Here is a 17,238-nt window from a genome sequence, read left to right as displayed (position 1 = left end):
TCTAGACAGGGGAGGAGCTTGTATATGGCGGGGGCTCACACAGCCACCCAATAGGAGGGTGATGCGAGCTCGAAGGCGGGGTCATCTAAGAAACCGTGACCCACGCCGACCAATGAGAGTGGAGGGTGGGGATTGTATTTGCGCCGGGAACCGCCTCTTAATCTAGCTTCCACCAGTGCAGCTAGGAAGCCGAACCAAGGCGGAGCCCGTGGGTATCGTCCGGGACTGCCCTCCCTCTCTTTGCGCAGCGCCGCTGACCTCCCTGGGTAAGGTCTGCAGTAACTGCTCAGCGTTAACCTCTGCTCTGAGGCGTGGGCTGCTCTGCCCACAGAGAGCCGCAGGGTGGAAGGTCTCCAAACACCGGTTATGGGCTGGTCTGTTCTCGGATCAGCTGTGCTGTGGGAGGCGTGGTCCTGGGCGCCGCCGCCCAACTCTTGTGCTTGTTAAGACTTGGAGTGAGGGCAGGAGAGCCAAGGTTGCTGACTGCTAAGGAGCCGCAGACCGATGACGACCACGATCTTCGGGTACTGAGAACCCGTGTTGGGCGGGGTCCCCCATGCCGCATAGCTGTGACTGATCTGGGCCTAAATGGTGAGCCCCATGGTCTCTGTTAAATTCCACTCACTTCACAGGTAATCCTGACTTTGGAATCTTCATCTTAATACTACACCTCCCAATTTTGAGTCCCCTGCGGATGTTAATAGCGTCTCTCTACGTGTGTGCACCCTGGTCACTGGTGGAGGTATGAAGAAGTCAGGGCGCTGTAGAAGGTCGCGATTTGTATGCCACATTCCCTGGGTGCAGACAGCTGCGGTGGAGTGCTGTGTAATTCTGGCAAGAACCAGGACAAAGTAACAGGCTTAGCTTCTAATCCCTCTCTGGGCCTCTTTCTCTTCTTCTCTAAGTGGAAATGATAGTATCTATCATTGCAGGAGGGTTTGTTGTAGGGGCAAAGTGAAAAGACCAAGTACATTCCAGATAACTCAAATATTAGGCAGTATAATTAGTGCAGTCACCAGATTGTATTATCTTTCAAGACATAGGCAACCATCCCTCGGTTTTTCCTCCGTGTCTTGTGCTCCAATCGTAAATTCTTATTACAGCGCTAATTATTGCTTGTGATTCACCTGTCTACTTCTCTCCCTTCCCCAATGGACATGATCTTCTGCTCCAGACAGTGGGTACTGGATGTTTGCAGAGGGGATGGATTCTTCAGATTCCAAGGGCAAACTGCTGCTGCTAGACAGTTTACTTTGCAGTTCAGCCTGAGGGGTATGCAGAGAGGCTTCTGTAGACACAATGATCCAGCGAGCCTAGCTAAGGCCAGCCAGCCCTCCAAGCCATGCGTGTGCACTAAGTTGCTTCAGTTGTGTCCAACTCTTTCCAACACCATGGACTGTAGCCCGCCAGGCTCCTCTGTCCATGGGATTCTTCAGGCAAGAATACTGGAGTGGCCGCCAAGCCATGAACCGTTGCAAACCTGCTCCTGCCCTCTGGCTGGTCATCTCCCTCCCCATGAGTGTGCAGCATTCACTTGGCCTTTGTAAGCAGACATTGCTTACAAAGCAGACTCCCGCCTTCCTTTTATAAGCCAAGTCTATCAAACTGTTTAGTAGTGCCCACCCCTTGCCCATTCTACATCTACTCCTCAGATCTGTGACTCTTGTCAAATCATGGGGTGGCTCTGATGCTGCCAGTCTCTTTGGAAGAATGGTCTAAATAGCCCTTGGTTTTTCAATTCCAGGCTGAGAAGCAAGAAACTTCAGGGGAAAGAAAAAGATGACAGGAAAAACACACATACAAGCTCATGAGGCTTACAAATTATTTTAACACAAAAAACACCAGCCAGATCCAGCTGACACAAGGCACTCAGCCTGGCTCTGTAGGGTGGACAGGGGACAGGGCACAGTTCTGGGGTCAGAGAACTCACAGGTTCAAATCACTGCCCCGTTTTGAACCTCAGTTTCCTTATTTGAAAAGCAAACATAGTAAAACCCAATCCATAAAGCTTTGGATGAGGTCAAGATACAGCATGTAGTTGATCTTGTGTTTTCCCCTCTTATATGAAAAGGGCATAACAAAACAGAACAGAACAGGAGCACTGAATGCTGCAAAGACTGTGAGTAGACTCCTTTGGTTATGGACCCCACCTGGGTACACTGAAAAAGCACTGTCTTTAGCACTCTGACCTGCTGCCTTCTGCTGAAGGGGACCAGGCAGCCTTCAGCTCAGATGTATCATGTGGGACTCTCTGAGCCACAGGTGGAGAGGAGAGCTCTCCCCACAGTGTGCAAGGCCCATAAGGAGGTAGGGTCTGAGATCTATCAGATCGAGTCATGTCCAGCACAGACCTCTGCAGTAAGTGAGAAGACCTGCAGAAGAACTCCTCAGAGCCACTTCAACCGGGGAAATGACCTCGTTTCTTTTGATGGGTAATATAGGCAAGACGAGATATAATAAAATGGAATCTGTTAGACTAAAGCCAAAAGTAAGTTATCTTCTTTACACAGATTAAAAAGTTTACAATGTCAGTGAAACTCAGTTTTCCTCCTTTGATCTCCCCTGGCTAGAGACTGATATCTCACTGTTTCCTTCAAACTTGGCCAAACTCACATTTTCTTCTCTCTTTGGGGATGGAGCAACAGAAGGTGGATACATGATAAGAGGAAGGCTACTCATTTGATTCATGTGAGAGAGCAAAGCAGACCAGAACAAGAGGAGGGAATTTGAGAATGATAATTTTGAGGATGAAGTGTAACTGTTTCTAGGTTGTATGATTTCACAGTAACAATAAAACAAAACAAAATCTTGAGACTCTTAACAGGCTCCTATATCTTATTGTTTTTTTTGTGAGACACAAGGAGAAAGAAGCAGGAGTTTCTAAGATCTAAAAATTCAGCTTTTCTCAAAAGTCTATAGGCAGGAATGCAGCTGGTTCCAATCACAGTGAACTGAAACAGCAACAGGGGCCAGAGGTGCAGAAAGAAAACTTATTTATAATACATTTTTAAAGCAATGGCTTTTCTTTATCTCAATAAAAGAAACAAATTATGTGACAAAACAAAACTGTAATGAAAAAATAACTTTTCCATCTAAGTATATAAAATATAAGAGAAGGTTGCAGTAAATAAGAATGAATATTTTTGATTTATTCAAAGTTTCAATCTAAAACCTCAATGAAATCTACCACCTTTATTACAAGGGACTGATGGTTCCTGAACAGAAAGAAATAAAGGTCAAGAAAGATGGCACCGGACATTGGAGAGTGACCCAAACAGGCCAAGGGTGCAGAAGGTTTGGTCCAATAGATCACAGACAGGCTAAAAGCCACATTTTGTTGAGAAATGATGTCAGAACTGGCTAAAGAGTATAAACCTCTGTAAGAAAATTAAACATGGCAAACTCGATTGGGACTCTGTTTACTTCAAGTCAATAATGTCTTCATCCGAGAAAGTGGTGAGCTGAAAGGGGCAGCTGCCCCAGACGGGGCTGCCTTCTTGCTCGGCCACAGGGTCTGGGTCGGAGCTGGTCGACTGGTAACGCCCATTGGGATTGGCTTCGGAAGTGTAAGGACTTTCTAGGGAGCTCGATGTGATCCTAGAGGAGAAAAGTCACAGTGAACAGATCCTGGGGTGCACCACTGAGCTGGCTACTCTGTTTCCTCCTCCCCTAAATGTGAAAGCCTGTCTTTCCCACCCCCCACCATTGTGAGGGAGAGGTGGGCACGTGCAGGTGGGTGATGCCCACCCCAACAGAGCTTGTGTTCTGCAGGCAGACTGTCCCATCTCCTGGGTTGTTATGGGTTTTAAAGGCCACTTATATGAGATACCTAGAATAGTCAAATTCATGGAGTCAGAAAGTACATTGGTAGATGCCAGGGGCTGGGGTAGGGCTATGCGGTGGGCAGATGGGGAATTAGTGGTTAAGGGGGACAGAGTTGCAGTTTAGGAACGTGAAACATTGAGGAGACGGATGGTGGTGGAAGTTGCACAACAATGTGAATGTACTTGGTGCTGCTGAACTGTACAGTTACATGTGGTTAAAATAGTATGTTTTATATTATCACCATTAAAAAAAAGGAAAAAAAATGGGAAAAAAGAAAGGTCAGTGTTGACACATATGTATTTGTGAGGCAAATTGGGATAAACCCTCCCCTGGCTCCCCATGGCCTGAGGACAGGCTGAAACACCTGCCCACAGGCCCACAGGCCCCACCCTGCTGACCCCTCTGGCCTCCTCCCAGCCCATCATTGCCCTCTTATTTTCTCCTGCACTCAGGATGCTCACACTCTTGACACCTGCAAAACCAGTTTGACCAGGTTTTGATTCAGGGAGTTCCTCCGTTCACCAAGGACTCATGTAGCCTTGTAAAAGCCCGAGGTCCAGCCTCTGGTTGTTCTTGACCTCACCTCCTTATCTGTGCTAAGCTGACCCACTCACTTCCTTCTCTCTCTCTTCAGGGCTTTTGCCCCTGCTGGTTCCGCTGCCAGAAGGGCTGTTCCCCCAGCTCCTTCTCATTCAGAGCTCAGCTCTGTGCCACTTCCCCCAAGAAGCCTTCCTTGACTCCCAGCCCCCACCTCAAGTAGACCTTCTATCCACCCCACCCCCATCACTTTGTTTTAAACTTCCTTGCAGTGCTGGTCACGAAAGGAAGTGATAGCAATTGCTTACTTGTTCACAGGTTTATTGTCTGTTTCTCTACACTAAAATGTAAAGTCCATGAGGGTAGGGGCCTGGTCACACAGTAGGAGCTCAGTGAAAGTGTTGGATTAAAGCCTGAGTGAGTGCCTTCCTCTCTGGGCCAGGCTAATGGTTGCTTGATTTATGAGACTTGGCTCAGCCTTTCCTGATGTTTGGGACCTCCCCTACCCCAGGCGTGGAATGGATGGCACACCTCATTCTTCTGTATCACCTGCTGCCCTGGAATGGTATAATTCTCTATAATTCCGGGGAAGGTTGGCCTTCCCCACCAGCCCATGAGCCCCTGAAGTTCAGCTCCATGTCCCCAGCTCAGTTCCAGGTGCTCTAAGAATTTGTGTTGCCTGAATGAATGGAACCTGAACATATGCCCCCTTGGCCTCCACAGAGAAGCAGGCAAGGTGTTTTATGAAGGACACAGAGACCCTCAGGGGACAAATCAGTGGGATTCAACAAATATTCATAGATGTGTGATACTGAATGGCCATCCAGAAAGGATCCACCAGAAGTACTGGAGAGCACTTTTGTTTTAAAAAAGTCTCTGTCAATTTGGTGAGCAAAAGAAGTCTCTGTATTTCAGTGTGCATTTGTTGGGTTGCTAATGAGGTTGCCCCTTTGCCTGGGCCCCTTCCTGGCAGGCTGTGCTCTCTGGCGGTCCTCAGAGAGGATATGGCCGCTGACCCTCTGCTGCAGCTGGCCCAAGGGGCTGGCCCACGCACCGTCACTCAGCAGAAGAGGCCTTGTGGCTGTCCCATGACTTGAGGGGCCACCACCCTGAGCAGGGGCCACGTCCCTCTTTACCTGTCACTGCTAGTGGACCGCACTGTCCCTGGCTTGGGGCCTCCTTGGTTTTCTTCCAGCCGCTTCCGGGCCTTTGACTTGGGCTTTGGTGCTCCTTCTGACCTGGATCCACTGTCATCAGAGAGGCCTGGATGGGAGGGGAGAATCACAGGTCAGAGGGTCATTACCATCAGACTGCCAAGAGACAGGAAATGCCTTTTTCTCCTGGTTGGGTATTGGTACATTACAGGGACGGAGGCAGGAAGAATGATGATAAAAGTCTGTATTTTTAAATAACTGATTTTCTCATCTTGTTGGTAAAAGGTCTTTTGTTTCTGATTAGAACGAATATATGTATTGGGAAAAAATGACTCAGAAGAGTTTAATGAAGGAAAGAAAATCTACAGTCCTACCACTGGAAATTGTAATTCGCCAACTCAGAGGTCCAATTTCTGAAAAGCACAGTGGTTTATACAACAACAGTTGGCAAGATCAAGCTTTCTTAGGGAATAATGGGTTAAAAATAGCAATACATACATTTGAAAAGCTCAGTGAAAGGGACCAACTTCAAGAGCCAACCGATTTTGCCAGTGTCAAGGCTGCCCTGTCAGGGGGTCTGAATCCCCTTCTCCAGCTGGTCAGGAGACTTGACCAGAGGACAGGTGTGCGTCCTCATAGTTTTACACCATGCAGATGCCAATTCAAATTTTAAACCAGTTCTTACTGGTTTGCCATAATGCCCCCATTTTTCCTCATTTTGTTTTCACAACTCTGAACAAAAACCTTTACAACAGTCTAGCCTCTTCACGATTATCATGGTGCTCTTTGTGTCTCTGGTCTGGTCTCTCACCTGTGAACTGAGGGGAGGGGCATAGCAGGGACCTGACATTGCTCCCATCCCCACAGACCTGCCCCCGGCCCAGGGGCTTCGAGAGGGGATGACTGAACTGCACCACAAATATGCAAAAAAGGGAACAAAAATATGCAGAAAATCCCAGACAGATTTACATTTTGGATATACAAGTATGAAATGTTATCTGAGAGCTGCAGGCTGTAAGCCCTTCTAGACACTTTTCTAGGATCATACCTATTTAGATTACTTATATTTAAAAAACTGTTATCAGACTAGACAGACTGTTTTGTTTTACAAACTGCCTCCCCACCTGCCCTTCATATGGTTTGCACACTTTCTATACCAATAAGTCTAGATTGACACATCATTGTTGTTGGGCAGACTGTACAGTATTCCTTGGTGTGGGTGCAAGTTTATAATTTCTTTATAAATCCCTTATGATAGGGCTCTTTGCATTTGAGGATAATTAATATCCACAAATGGGCTTCCGAAGAGGCACAGTCGTAAAGAATCCCCCCTGCCAATGCAGGAGACGCAGGTTTAACCCCTGGGTTGGGATGGTCCCCTGGGGGAGGAAACGGCAGCCTGCTCCAGTATTTTTACCTGGAAAATTCCATGGACACAAGAGCCTGGTGGGCTACAGTCCATGGGGTCACAAAAAGTCAGACGTGACTAAGCACAACCAATATGGGCAGATAAAACCAGCAGGTATCTTTACAAACATCACAAACACGAGAATGGACAGCCATTACCCAGCAGCTCCCTGCGGGTCCTGCTCGCTATTTCTTTGATCTCCATGCGGGACAGGGACAAGGAGTGAGTGACAGGAATGGCCGCGATGCCAATGCCGATGGAGGTGGGTGGGGTGATGACCTTGGAGACTAAGGGCGATTTCAGAGGCCGCTCGATGCTTCTGCCCACCAGGTTTCTGAGTGGAATCTTGTACAGATTTTTGGACTGAATTTCACCTGAAATAAGTGTTCAAAAAGAACGTTAGAACTTTAAGAAGAGCTCATGTTATTCATGAGAGAATATTTCCTGGTTCCTCAACATAATTAGCATGAAAGAAGAATTTATGTCACAGGCTGACCGCCCCCGCCTGCCAACTTTCATCAGGGGCAATAAAGTGGTGGGACCCCCTGGCTCTGTCCTCTAACGGCATCCTGTTCATGGGTGAACGGGACAAAACACACCCATTCCTGGTTATGCGTGGGCAGGAGGAAGGAGGCGGGAAGAAAGGCACAGCTGTCCTGCTTGGGAGCGCCGAGCTCTCCTGGCAGCGAGCCATAAGGACGACTCATGTGGTGAGAAGTTAGGAAAAGCGTGAGGCAGTAACCACAGCAAAGGCCTGTGGGGTTCAAGGGCGAAGCCAGACGGAGTGAAAGCTGGGTGCTGAGTAATGTGTGGGTTTTATGATGATATCCTTTTAGCTTTGAAATTCTATTATATCCTTAACATTCCTGAAGGGAGGATAACTTGCTGGGGCCAACTGCAGTCTCTCTAACTCTCAACTTCCTTCTCCCCTTTGAAACAAGTGTTTTCATAATGGGAATTGTTTGGGGGTGGGGATTATCACAAGGTTTCTTAAGAATGCAACCACACTGCAAGTTTTTTTGTGGCTTCAAACAGTAATCACTGTTTGTTTCCTTCAACAGTAATCACATGTCAGTATTTGACAATGAACTACAGGGGCTTCCCTGGTGGCTCAGACAGCAAAGAATCTGCCTGCAATGTAGGATACTTGGGTTCAATCCCTGGGTCAGGAAGATTCCCTGGAGACAGGAATGGCAACCCACTCCAATATTCTTGCTTGGAGAATTCCATGGACAGAGAAGCCTGGCAGGCTATGGCCTATGGGGTTGCAAAGAGTCGGACATGACTAAGCTACTAACAACCTTTCAGAGAAATCAGAACGGATCAAAAATGTCTATCATAAGACAGTAAAAACTAGACTTCACCTTCCCCCAGGGAAGAAGGAAACACTGGAGTATCTCGGCTTGGGGGTGTCTGAGGAGAATTGTGGGCACTGGCCCCCTTGGAGCTGCCTCCGGACGAGACCTCGTTCGCTGATGCGGTTGCTGTGAAGTAGATATCCGACTGGAGAGAAAGAGAAGGCGTTTCTGAGCTGTGTAGTTTTAAGGGCCCTGCACCCACTGGCCCTCCTGTCATCACTGCACAGACCCCCAGCTGTCTGTCCCACGGGGTCTGCGGTGCAGGAAGGAGCCAGGGAAGCGGCTGCCAGCTCTGGGCTCAGAAGGCTCCTGAGGGCTCAGTTCTCCTACTTCTTATCTACTTGTTGACACAAAATAGAAAAGAGTCAATTTCCCACACGCCTTCCACAAATACAGACACAATACACTTCCCTGAAAGGGAGCTTGGGCACCAGAGGTTAGAACTGGGGAAGGTTTGGAATCTAGTTATGTCTGTGTCCCGGGTGGGGACATGGGTCCTCACTCATGATTCAGCAAATACTCAAGCCCACCCGCGATGGGCCAGCTCTGGGGCAATGGCGCTGGTGTGTGGCTCCTGTGGACTCAGGGCACTGAGTTTCAGGGGTCTTGCAAGCTGGCTGCTAAACACAGCCATTATTCAATTTAAATTGTGCTAAAAGAACAAAGGAACTAAATATCAAAATTCAACCATTCCTCATTATTTTACTACACTGACAATTCTCCATACTCTTGAGGTAATTTATACAGTGTCTGTGTGTATGTGTGTTGGGGGGGGATTGTGTAATAGTGGCTCCTAATGCGTGTGCTGAGGTGTCACCCGGGAAGCTTGAGATCAATCATGGTGGGACTATTTACACTGTGGAAATCGGCAAATGCTATAAACCAGAGGTTGATTTGTTGTTTTGTTGATGGTCTGGACTTAAAGTGATGGAGAAAACATTAATAATGAAGATTAAAATTAAAAAGTATGTTGTCCAGTGCTGAAATTGAAAGAAGTTTTAGTTTAATGATTTGTATGAGGGTGAAAAATAGTTTAATAGATCACATGTCAGATTTAATGACAACAAACTTGGAAAAAGAATGAACGGGTTGAGATATAATTCCAACTGTAAAATTGTGGTTGAACTGCAGCCAGGGGTTGGCTATGGATAAAGGAAAATCAGTGAAAATTAAGAGTGGGACATGACTGAGTAACTAATTCTTGCTTCTTCTTAGTGAAAACAAAAGTGTTTTATGAGAGCCAATTGGCTAAATGGACTTTGAGATAAAAAGCATTGTATATTTTATTTTTAGTTATAAATTGTAAGCTATTTATGTTTTTATAATCAGTAAAATATATTTTTAAATTTTAAAACATTCTAATCAGAGGCTTGGTCTACAATGTTGTGTTGGTTTCTGCTGTACAACAATGTGAATCGGCCACAGGCACACACGCGGCCCCTCCTTCCCGAGCCTTCCTCCCACCCTCCCCCATCCCACCTTCCAGGTCATCGCAGAGCACCAGGCTGAGCTCCCTGTGTTATACGGCGCCTTCCCACTAGCTCGCTGTGTTTCACATGGTAACGTATCCATGTCAGTGCGACTCTCTCACTTCATCCTGCCCTCACCTTTCTCCGCTGTGTACACAAGGCTGTTCTCTATGTCTGCACCCCTATTTCTGCCCTGCAAATAGGTTCATTAGTACCATTTTTCTAGATTCCATATATAGGTGTTAATATACGATATTATTAGTAAAATTTATAATCAACTGATGTCCATATATATATATGAATGTGTGTATACACGCATATCCATTTTCCAAAGATTAGTGGTTGCACACTTACCAGCACTCTACTGGCACTACGTTAGTGCAGAAGATGCTAGGGTCTGTCCTCACAGAACTGTCAGTGTGGGGGTGGGGAGTACGCAGCCTCCCACCACCAAATGTGATGCCCGTTAGGATGGAGCACCGGCTGGCCTGGCAAGGCCACGGAGAGGGTGTGGGGTGACCCGGAGGAGGGAACCAGAACAAGACCCGGTGGGTTATGTGCCTGCGGTAGAAGACTCCTGGGAAAATCTTTGTTCCTGCATCCCTCGGTTTTGCTCACATTGTCACTAGGCATGAATCCGTCTGTCAGTCATGTATGCGGGACACAAGTTCAAATTGAAGACAGACAGCAGCAAAAGAAGAAAGCACTACCTCAAGCTCTTGACTGTTCTAGCCTCGGCCTGTCCTTCTGTGACTAGCAACCCAGGCTCACATGGAGGATTTCCGTTTTTGGCTGAGCACTGCTCCCCTGCTACCACCAGCAGCGATGACTCTGAGCGCTAAGGAGGGGTGTTTTGCAGCCCAAGGTGCTTTGAACCCACATAGGAAAACTCAACCCAGGACTGTTTCCAGCTTTCTCATCTCAACACACATATGGTGCTGTCATCATCAGTCTCACCCCAAATGTGTCCTCACCCGACTGAGACCTCGTGGAGCTGGGGGCCCCCGAAGCCCCTCAGACAGAAATAAACCCCAGCTCTACTCACCCTGGAGGCCACGAGCTGTAGCTGAGGCACGACGGCCGTGTGGACCAGGTTCCCGTTCACCACCAGGCGGATCTCCATGGAGTCGGTGGTGAAGGCCAGCAGGTAGGGGAATGCACAGACTGCAAGGCAGCGGGGTGTCAGCGCCCAGCCCGGGCTGCGGCTGGGGAGCTGCTGGGGCCCTCTCACACCCAGCTCGCTTCCCTGGCGGCGCCCAGCTCTCCCCTTCCTCCGCTGTGTCTGTTCCTTCGGGGGCGCGTGTCCCCTTGTTCTAGGAGAGCCTCCCTCAGCCGCTGAGCACCTGCCCGTGGAGGAGTGCACTGTCCCGGCTTCTCCCGTGTTCCTCCCCCACTGCAGTTCCCCACCTCATCTTCTGGGCACACTGCCCGTCCGGGTCCCCAGGACCTTCCCTCTGTGGTCCGGACACGCCCTCTTCTGCCCACGCGTCCAGGAACCTGGCCTTTACTCCTTCACTCCCTGTCCCTGAGTCACCCTCCCCTACACTCCTCCTGTGTGTCTGGGCGGGGGCTGCGTCTTGTTCCTGCTCTCCTGGTTTCACCTGTGACTCTTCCTACTGCTCCCACGCCTCTAGCCTTGATCTGTCCAGTGGGTCCCCAGTGCCGTGGCTCAGACCTGAGACCCATTTCTAACCCTCCCCTCTCTGTCTTAGCCAACCCGGTCCTCCCAGTACCTGGCTCCATCCCTCTGCTCTTCAGTTAAAACTCTATCATGTTTACCTATCAACAAATGCTTCTACTTTGAGGACAATGATGTTAATACATGTGGCTCTGATCTGACTCTCGCCAGGCAGATTGTCCAGCTGTGGATCCTGAACCACAGAAACGAAGCACCACCATGCACGTCCTGACATTTCAGTAGCAGGTCAAGTACCAGAGTTTCTGTGACTCTAGACTTTCAAGCTTCAGAATGTATAAGAAGGCTGCTTGAGTGCATTATGCTTCTCTCCCAAGTCAGTCAGAGGTTCAAGGATGGTATCTTTCTACATTCTCATATTTTAGAAGTCAGAAAGTGAGGCCCAGAAATGAAAGGGTACTGCAAGATACCCAAGTACTGAAAACTGATATTTAATTGCTTGCAAAGGCTCACATCCTCAGGCACTGAGGAGACCTGGGAGGAACAATGGGAGACAATAGTCCCCGAAGGGGAGCAAAATGAAAAACAGTTACAGAAGAAGAAGACTGTTTACACTCATTATATTCAGAGAATTCATGGAAAATTTAGCGGTAAGCCAGCGCTCACATAGGATGGAAGAGTTCAGATGCGTCTTTCTGGGGGAAGACCATGATGACAAAAGGTTTCCTTACCAATAGCACAGGGAGCCTGGTTCCAACAGAACTGGAAATCTGATGCAGAGGGTTGAACCAAAAAAGAGCCACCATTAAACGGGCAAACCTTTTTGTAGATGCAACTGTCTGCAACGAAACAACAGCGACTTATTTTTGTTAGAGACAACACTCAGGCAACTGAAATCAGATAAATGAGACACAGGCCACAAGAAGAGCATCCTATCTACCTGTTCTTTCTGAAAGTCAGCACAACCACTGCCATGCTGCCAGATTCTCAGGGGCAGGAGGCAGTCAGAGCCAGAGTAATATTTCTGCCACATGTCATAGCTGCCATTTTGGGAGAATTTACTATGTGCCAGGTGCCGAGCTTTAAAACATTTTCCCCTTTAACCTGTACAAACTTATGAAGTAGATGCTGTTATTATGCTCATTTTGCAGATGAGAGAATCAAGGCAAGGGGTGGTGAAGTAGCTTGTCCATGGCCTCACAAGTCCTGCATGGGGGACAGTACTGGTTGGTTTGCAAACAAGAAGGGGCACTTGATGGCACCCCTGGATGGAGGAAGCTCTCCTACAGGGGATCATTCCCCAAACCTCAATCAGCAGGACATATGTGGTGGGACTCATACACTCCCAGCAACATTTTATAATGAAAACTTGAAGCCATATGCCTGTATGCCAGCATTAGAGTAAGGCCAGGGTAATTTAATTATCTGGTTCTTGGCCTGCTCTGAGCTCTAAACACAAGTCCAGGTGGTTCAGACCCTCGTAGAGTGAAAAATTTCACCAAGAAACCAGTTCAATTCAATCACTCAGTCATGTCCAGCTCTTTGTGATCCCATGGGCTGCAGCATGCCAGGCCTCCCTGTCCATCACCAACTCCTGGAGCTTGCTCAAACAAATGTCCATCCAGTCAGTGATGCCATCCAACCATCTCATCCTCTGTCATCCCCTTCTCCTCCTGCCTTCAATCTTTCCCAGCATCAGAGTCTTTTCAAATGAGTCAGTTTGTTGCACCAGGCGGCCAAAGGATTGGAGCTTCAGCTTCAGCATCAGTCCTTCCAATGAATATTCAGGACTGATTTCCTTTAGGATAGACTGGTTGGATCTCTCTGCAGTACGAGGGACTCTCAAGAGTCTTCTCCAACACCACAGTTCAAAAGCATCAATTCTTTGGCTCTCAGCTTTTTTTATGGTCCAACTCTCACATCCACACAAACGGAAAAACAAAGGCCCCTTTTATTCCAAAAGACTGCCACGTTTTAGCCATGCAAACTAGTTTTTCAATTATTTTTAAAAACAGCTTTACTGAGATATAATTTATATACCATAAACTCATCGATTTTAAGCATTCAAGTCAATGAACTGTAGTCTGTTTATAGAGTTGAATAACATCATCACAATCTGATTTGATAACATTTTCATCACCCTAATGAGAAACTTCAGGCCCATGAAGCAGTCTCTCCCTGTTCCTAGTGTCAGAATTGGCAGCTGTGGCCCCTCTGTGAGGCGGGAGAAGTCACAGAGCCAGAGCTGCTGCGGAGGCCTGCAGTGCGGGGCCAGGCTAGGGCAGTGGCCACGGCCATCTGAAGCCCTGCCTGTCTATCCCTTGAGGAGCATCCTGCAGGGCTCAGGCGGAGAAGGCAATGGCACCCCACTCCAGTACTCTTGCCTGGCAAATCCCATGGACAGAGGAGCCTGGTAGGCTGCAGTCCATGGGGTCGCTAAGAGTCGGACACGACTGAGCAACTTCACTTTCACTTTTCACTTTCACGCACTGGAGAAGGAAATGGCAACCCACTCCAGTGTTCTTGCCTGGAGAATCCCAGGGACTGGGGAGCCTGGTGGGCTGCCGTCTGTGGGGTCGCACAGAGTCGGACACGACTGAAGCAACTTAGCAGCAGCAGCAGCAGGGCTCAGGGGCTCCTTTGATGAGACCCCTGTGCCTTGTAAAGCAGTTTCCTTATGCTGTTTTATCATAGTTCTTCTAACAGAGTGAGTTATTAGGACAGAAATTCTTATCAGCGTCAGTTTTTGTTTTTGCTACAGTGGACTCACTACGGGAGGAAAAGAAACCTCACTCTCAAAGACCTTGCTCCTGAGAAAACAAGTGCCCATGAAGGACGCCCAGGTCTCCAAGCAGCGCCTTCGACCTGCTGTGCGAGGTTGGCTCACCCCTCTCCCCTCTGTCTTATTTTCCCTTCTCCAGCGGATCTTTCCCAAAAGCCTTATGCATGCTGTTTATTCAACGTTTTAAAAAACAAAACCCTTTGCCCTTTCTTCCTCCTCTAGCTGCTGCAACCTTTCTTATTTTTTTCCCTTAAAGCAAAATTCTTTGAAAGGCTTGTCTGGACTCCCCAGCTCCACTTCCTCTTTCCCAAGCTCTGTGCAATCAGGCTTTTGTCCCAGCCCCTGCCTGCCTCAGAGGGGGTCATGCAGGCCTGGAGGAGGTGACTGGACTGCAGTCCAGAGGTCCTGTCTCCCCCTTTTCCAATGGGATCCGCCCCAGGGAAGCAGAGAGGTCTCCTTCCCAGTGACGAGAGCTGGTGGTCTCAGACCAGCAGGTCTCTAATTCAAAAAAGAAGCAAAGAGTGTTTCTTGAACTCCAGAGCTTGTAGCCCGTTCACACCCATGCACGGGCACCCATGCGTGGCTGGCCCCAGAAGGGTGAGCTCACTGCATCCCTGGCAGTGCCTTCCACTGTTGTGTCTCCAGAGCCTGACACGGCCTGGCACAGAGAGGGCCGTCCCTTGTAGTTAAATGGGCCCTGAATGGGGATGAGGGGGACAGGAGTCTAAGAAAGTCACTGCCCTGGAAGCAGCTCAGTCTATGACCTTCCCTATTTTGACCTTCCCCATCCAGCTGGTGAAGAACAGTATGTAGATTTTAGTTTTAAAACAAATTTCTCTGAAGAAAAGTCCCTTTCGGCACATACAAACGTTTTTAACTTATCTGAGAGAAAAATTTATGTATAGAAAACTCTGGGTTTCTGGAAGTTATATTTTAGAAAGAAGCAGACTTATAAAAATCAGCTTCAAACCTGGGGAAAACAATCTCCTTCCACAGAGAATCTCCTTCTTTTCTCCTGGCTGGAAAGGGCCTTTCCTGTGGGTGTCAGTGACCAAGACAAGAACGTGGACTGAGATGAGCAGATGGGTGTGCACTGTGTGGGGGATGAATTACAGAAGTCATATGGTCACTGGGGGAAACCAGCTCATTCCCTGGATCCCCAGGTACCTGCCAACCTGCCGAGAGAAAGAGGGAGATGGAAACTGAAAGCCAGATGCCTGACCCAAAGCAATGTAAGGAAGTGGCGAGGTCTGGGGAGACTGAGTCAGGTTTGGGGACCCCCCTGGGATTGCCAAGGCCTGACCCACGTGAGGTCAGAGATCATCTTCTGATGGCTGGTGGGTCTGTGAGAACAGATACATGCTGATCACATCCTGAGATAAAACCAGGGCCTGTAGCCAGGAGGTGATCAAAGCCTGAGGAGGTGGAACTTTTAAGGGGCTCCAGGAGCCAGAGGCCCAGTGTGGGACCACCCCCTCAAATCCCAACCCCCACCTCAGCACTGCCTGCTGACTCAGCTTCTAATTTTGTGTACAGAGCTTGCCATCCACATTGTTTCCATGCCCCTTTCATTATGGGAATCACGTTCACGGTCTATAACCTGCTCTCTTTCTGTTTTTCTTTACCACCTAAAATCACCCCCAGCTGAGCAGCTGGAAGAAAGAAGTATTAATATCTATATCAGTTTTTAAAGCCATATGTTTTTCAAATAGGTTTTTCAATAAAGTAAAAAGACCACACTTTAAAGAGATTAACATCTTATAGAAGTGACCGCACACAGGAGCGCTCCTACTCTGCTCGTCCCTGCAGACCTGGGCGGGGGTGGCAGCAGCTGCAGCGGCCCAGCCCTGCAAGCGCCGGCAGCTGGGCAGCGAGGATCCACGCTGGAGCATGTGGCCTGTTGCGGTCACCCTATGTGTGGCCCTTCTCATCAGATGGGCCATAAAGACCTGCTGTTTTGAGGAGGGTTTTGACAGACCTGTGGATGAAATATCCTAAAAGAGTGACTTCTTGGTGAAGTTCTTTGCTGATTCCCCATAAACCTCGAATTTTTGAAAGAGGAAGTTTACCCAATAAATTTCTCTATGGAAAATTACCATTCTTACTAATCAAAGATTATACAGCATCACCACTCAAAACTGATACAATTCTGGGCTGAAAAAAAGGTTTTATTTAGTTAGACTGCATAGCCCGGGTCCAAGAAAATATATCACTATCTTTAGCTTTAAAAAGATCCTTTTTTATTGTGGTATCACATTAGCTTTTGAAAAGCTGCAAATCCTTAACTCCTATTTGATATCTTTGGTCTGCCTGAAACCCATCTGCCACCTGACCCAAACTAATCCAGCTGAGGCCAGGCATGCCAGGCTGAGGCTGATTTCAGTAACATCTGAGAAATAGCAAAAAGGGGAAGAGTAACTGTCGGGCCACTGGAGTCAAGAGGGCCCCAAATGTCAAGAGAACCTGGGCTCTGCCGTTTGTAGCTGCACAATCTTGAGAAAGTCTGTTCACCGCTCAGGTGCCTTATCTCCGAATGACAGACAGTAACAGAAACTGGTTTTTTTTGGGGGCTCCAAAATCACTGCAGATGGTGACTGCAGCATGAAATTAAAAGACACTTGCTCCTTGGAAGGAAAGCTGTGACCAGCCTAGACAGCATATTCAAAAGCAGAGACATTACTTTGCCAACAAAGGTCCGTCTAGTCAAGGCTATGGTTTTTCCAGTAGTCACGTATGGATATGAGAGTTGGACTATAAAGAAAGCTGAGTGCTGAAGAATTGATGCTTTTGAACTGTGGTGTTGGAGAAGACTCTTGAGAGTCCCTTGGACACAAAGGAGATCCAACCAGTCAGTTCTAAAGGAAATCAGTCCTGAATATTCATTGGAAGGACTGATGCTGAAGCTGAAGCTCCAATCCTTTGGCCACCTAATGTGAAGAACTGACTCACTAGAAAAGACCCTGATGCTGGGAAAGATTGAAGGCAGGAGGAGAAGGGGACAACAGAGGATGAGATGGTTGGATGACATCACTGACTCAATGGACATGAGTCTGAGTAAGCTCTGGAAGT

At 48.0% G+C, this 17,238-nt stretch overlaps 1 protein-coding gene and 2 long non-coding RNA genes across 7 annotated transcripts in view; 2 read left to right on the top strand and 1 right to left on the bottom strand.

The window, feature by feature from the left end:
- The first annotated feature begins 86 nt into the window (after nt 1-86).
- On the top strand, nt 87-9,636 carry LOC123328653. The gene is made up of 2 exons (XR_006639835.1): nt 87-632; nt 7,986-9,636. It is a non-coding gene; the product is annotated as an uncharacterized LOC123328653 (long non-coding RNA).
- Nucleotides 3,129-17,238, bottom strand: part of GARNL3 (GTPase activating Rap/RanGAP domain like 3) — a 162,105-nt gene continuing 147,995 nt past the window's right edge. For all 5 annotated transcript variants that reach the window (XM_025262352.3, XM_025262355.2, XM_025262354.3 and 2 more), the window contains 6 exons: nt 12,119-12,226; nt 10,797-10,915; nt 8,289-8,427; nt 7,083-7,298; nt 5,499-5,625; nt 3,129-3,597 (listed from right to left, as the gene is read on the bottom strand). In XM_025262352.3, coding sequence (XP_025118137.2) covers nt 3,420-3,597; nt 5,499-5,625; nt 7,083-7,298; nt 8,289-8,427; nt 10,797-10,915; nt 12,119-12,226 — 887 coding nt within the window. In that variant the 3' untranslated portion in view covers nt 3,129-3,419. The remainder of the gene's footprint in view (nt 3,598-5,498; nt 5,626-7,082; nt 7,299-8,288; nt 8,428-10,796; nt 10,916-12,118; nt 12,227-17,238) is intronic.
- Nucleotides 13,943-16,264, top strand: LOC123328654. The gene is made up of 2 exons (XR_006543627.1): nt 13,943-14,264; nt 15,882-16,264. It is a non-coding gene; the product is annotated as an uncharacterized LOC123328654 (long non-coding RNA).

This window comes from Bubalus bubalis, chromosome 12 (assembly GCF_019923935.1).
Source record: "Bubalus bubalis isolate 160015118507 breed Murrah chromosome 12, NDDB_SH_1, whole genome shotgun sequence".
Classification (NCBI taxonomy): domain Eukaryota; kingdom Metazoa; phylum Chordata; class Mammalia; order Artiodactyla; family Bovidae; genus Bubalus; species Bubalus bubalis.
This window is presented reverse-complemented; position numbering and strand designations above follow the sequence as displayed.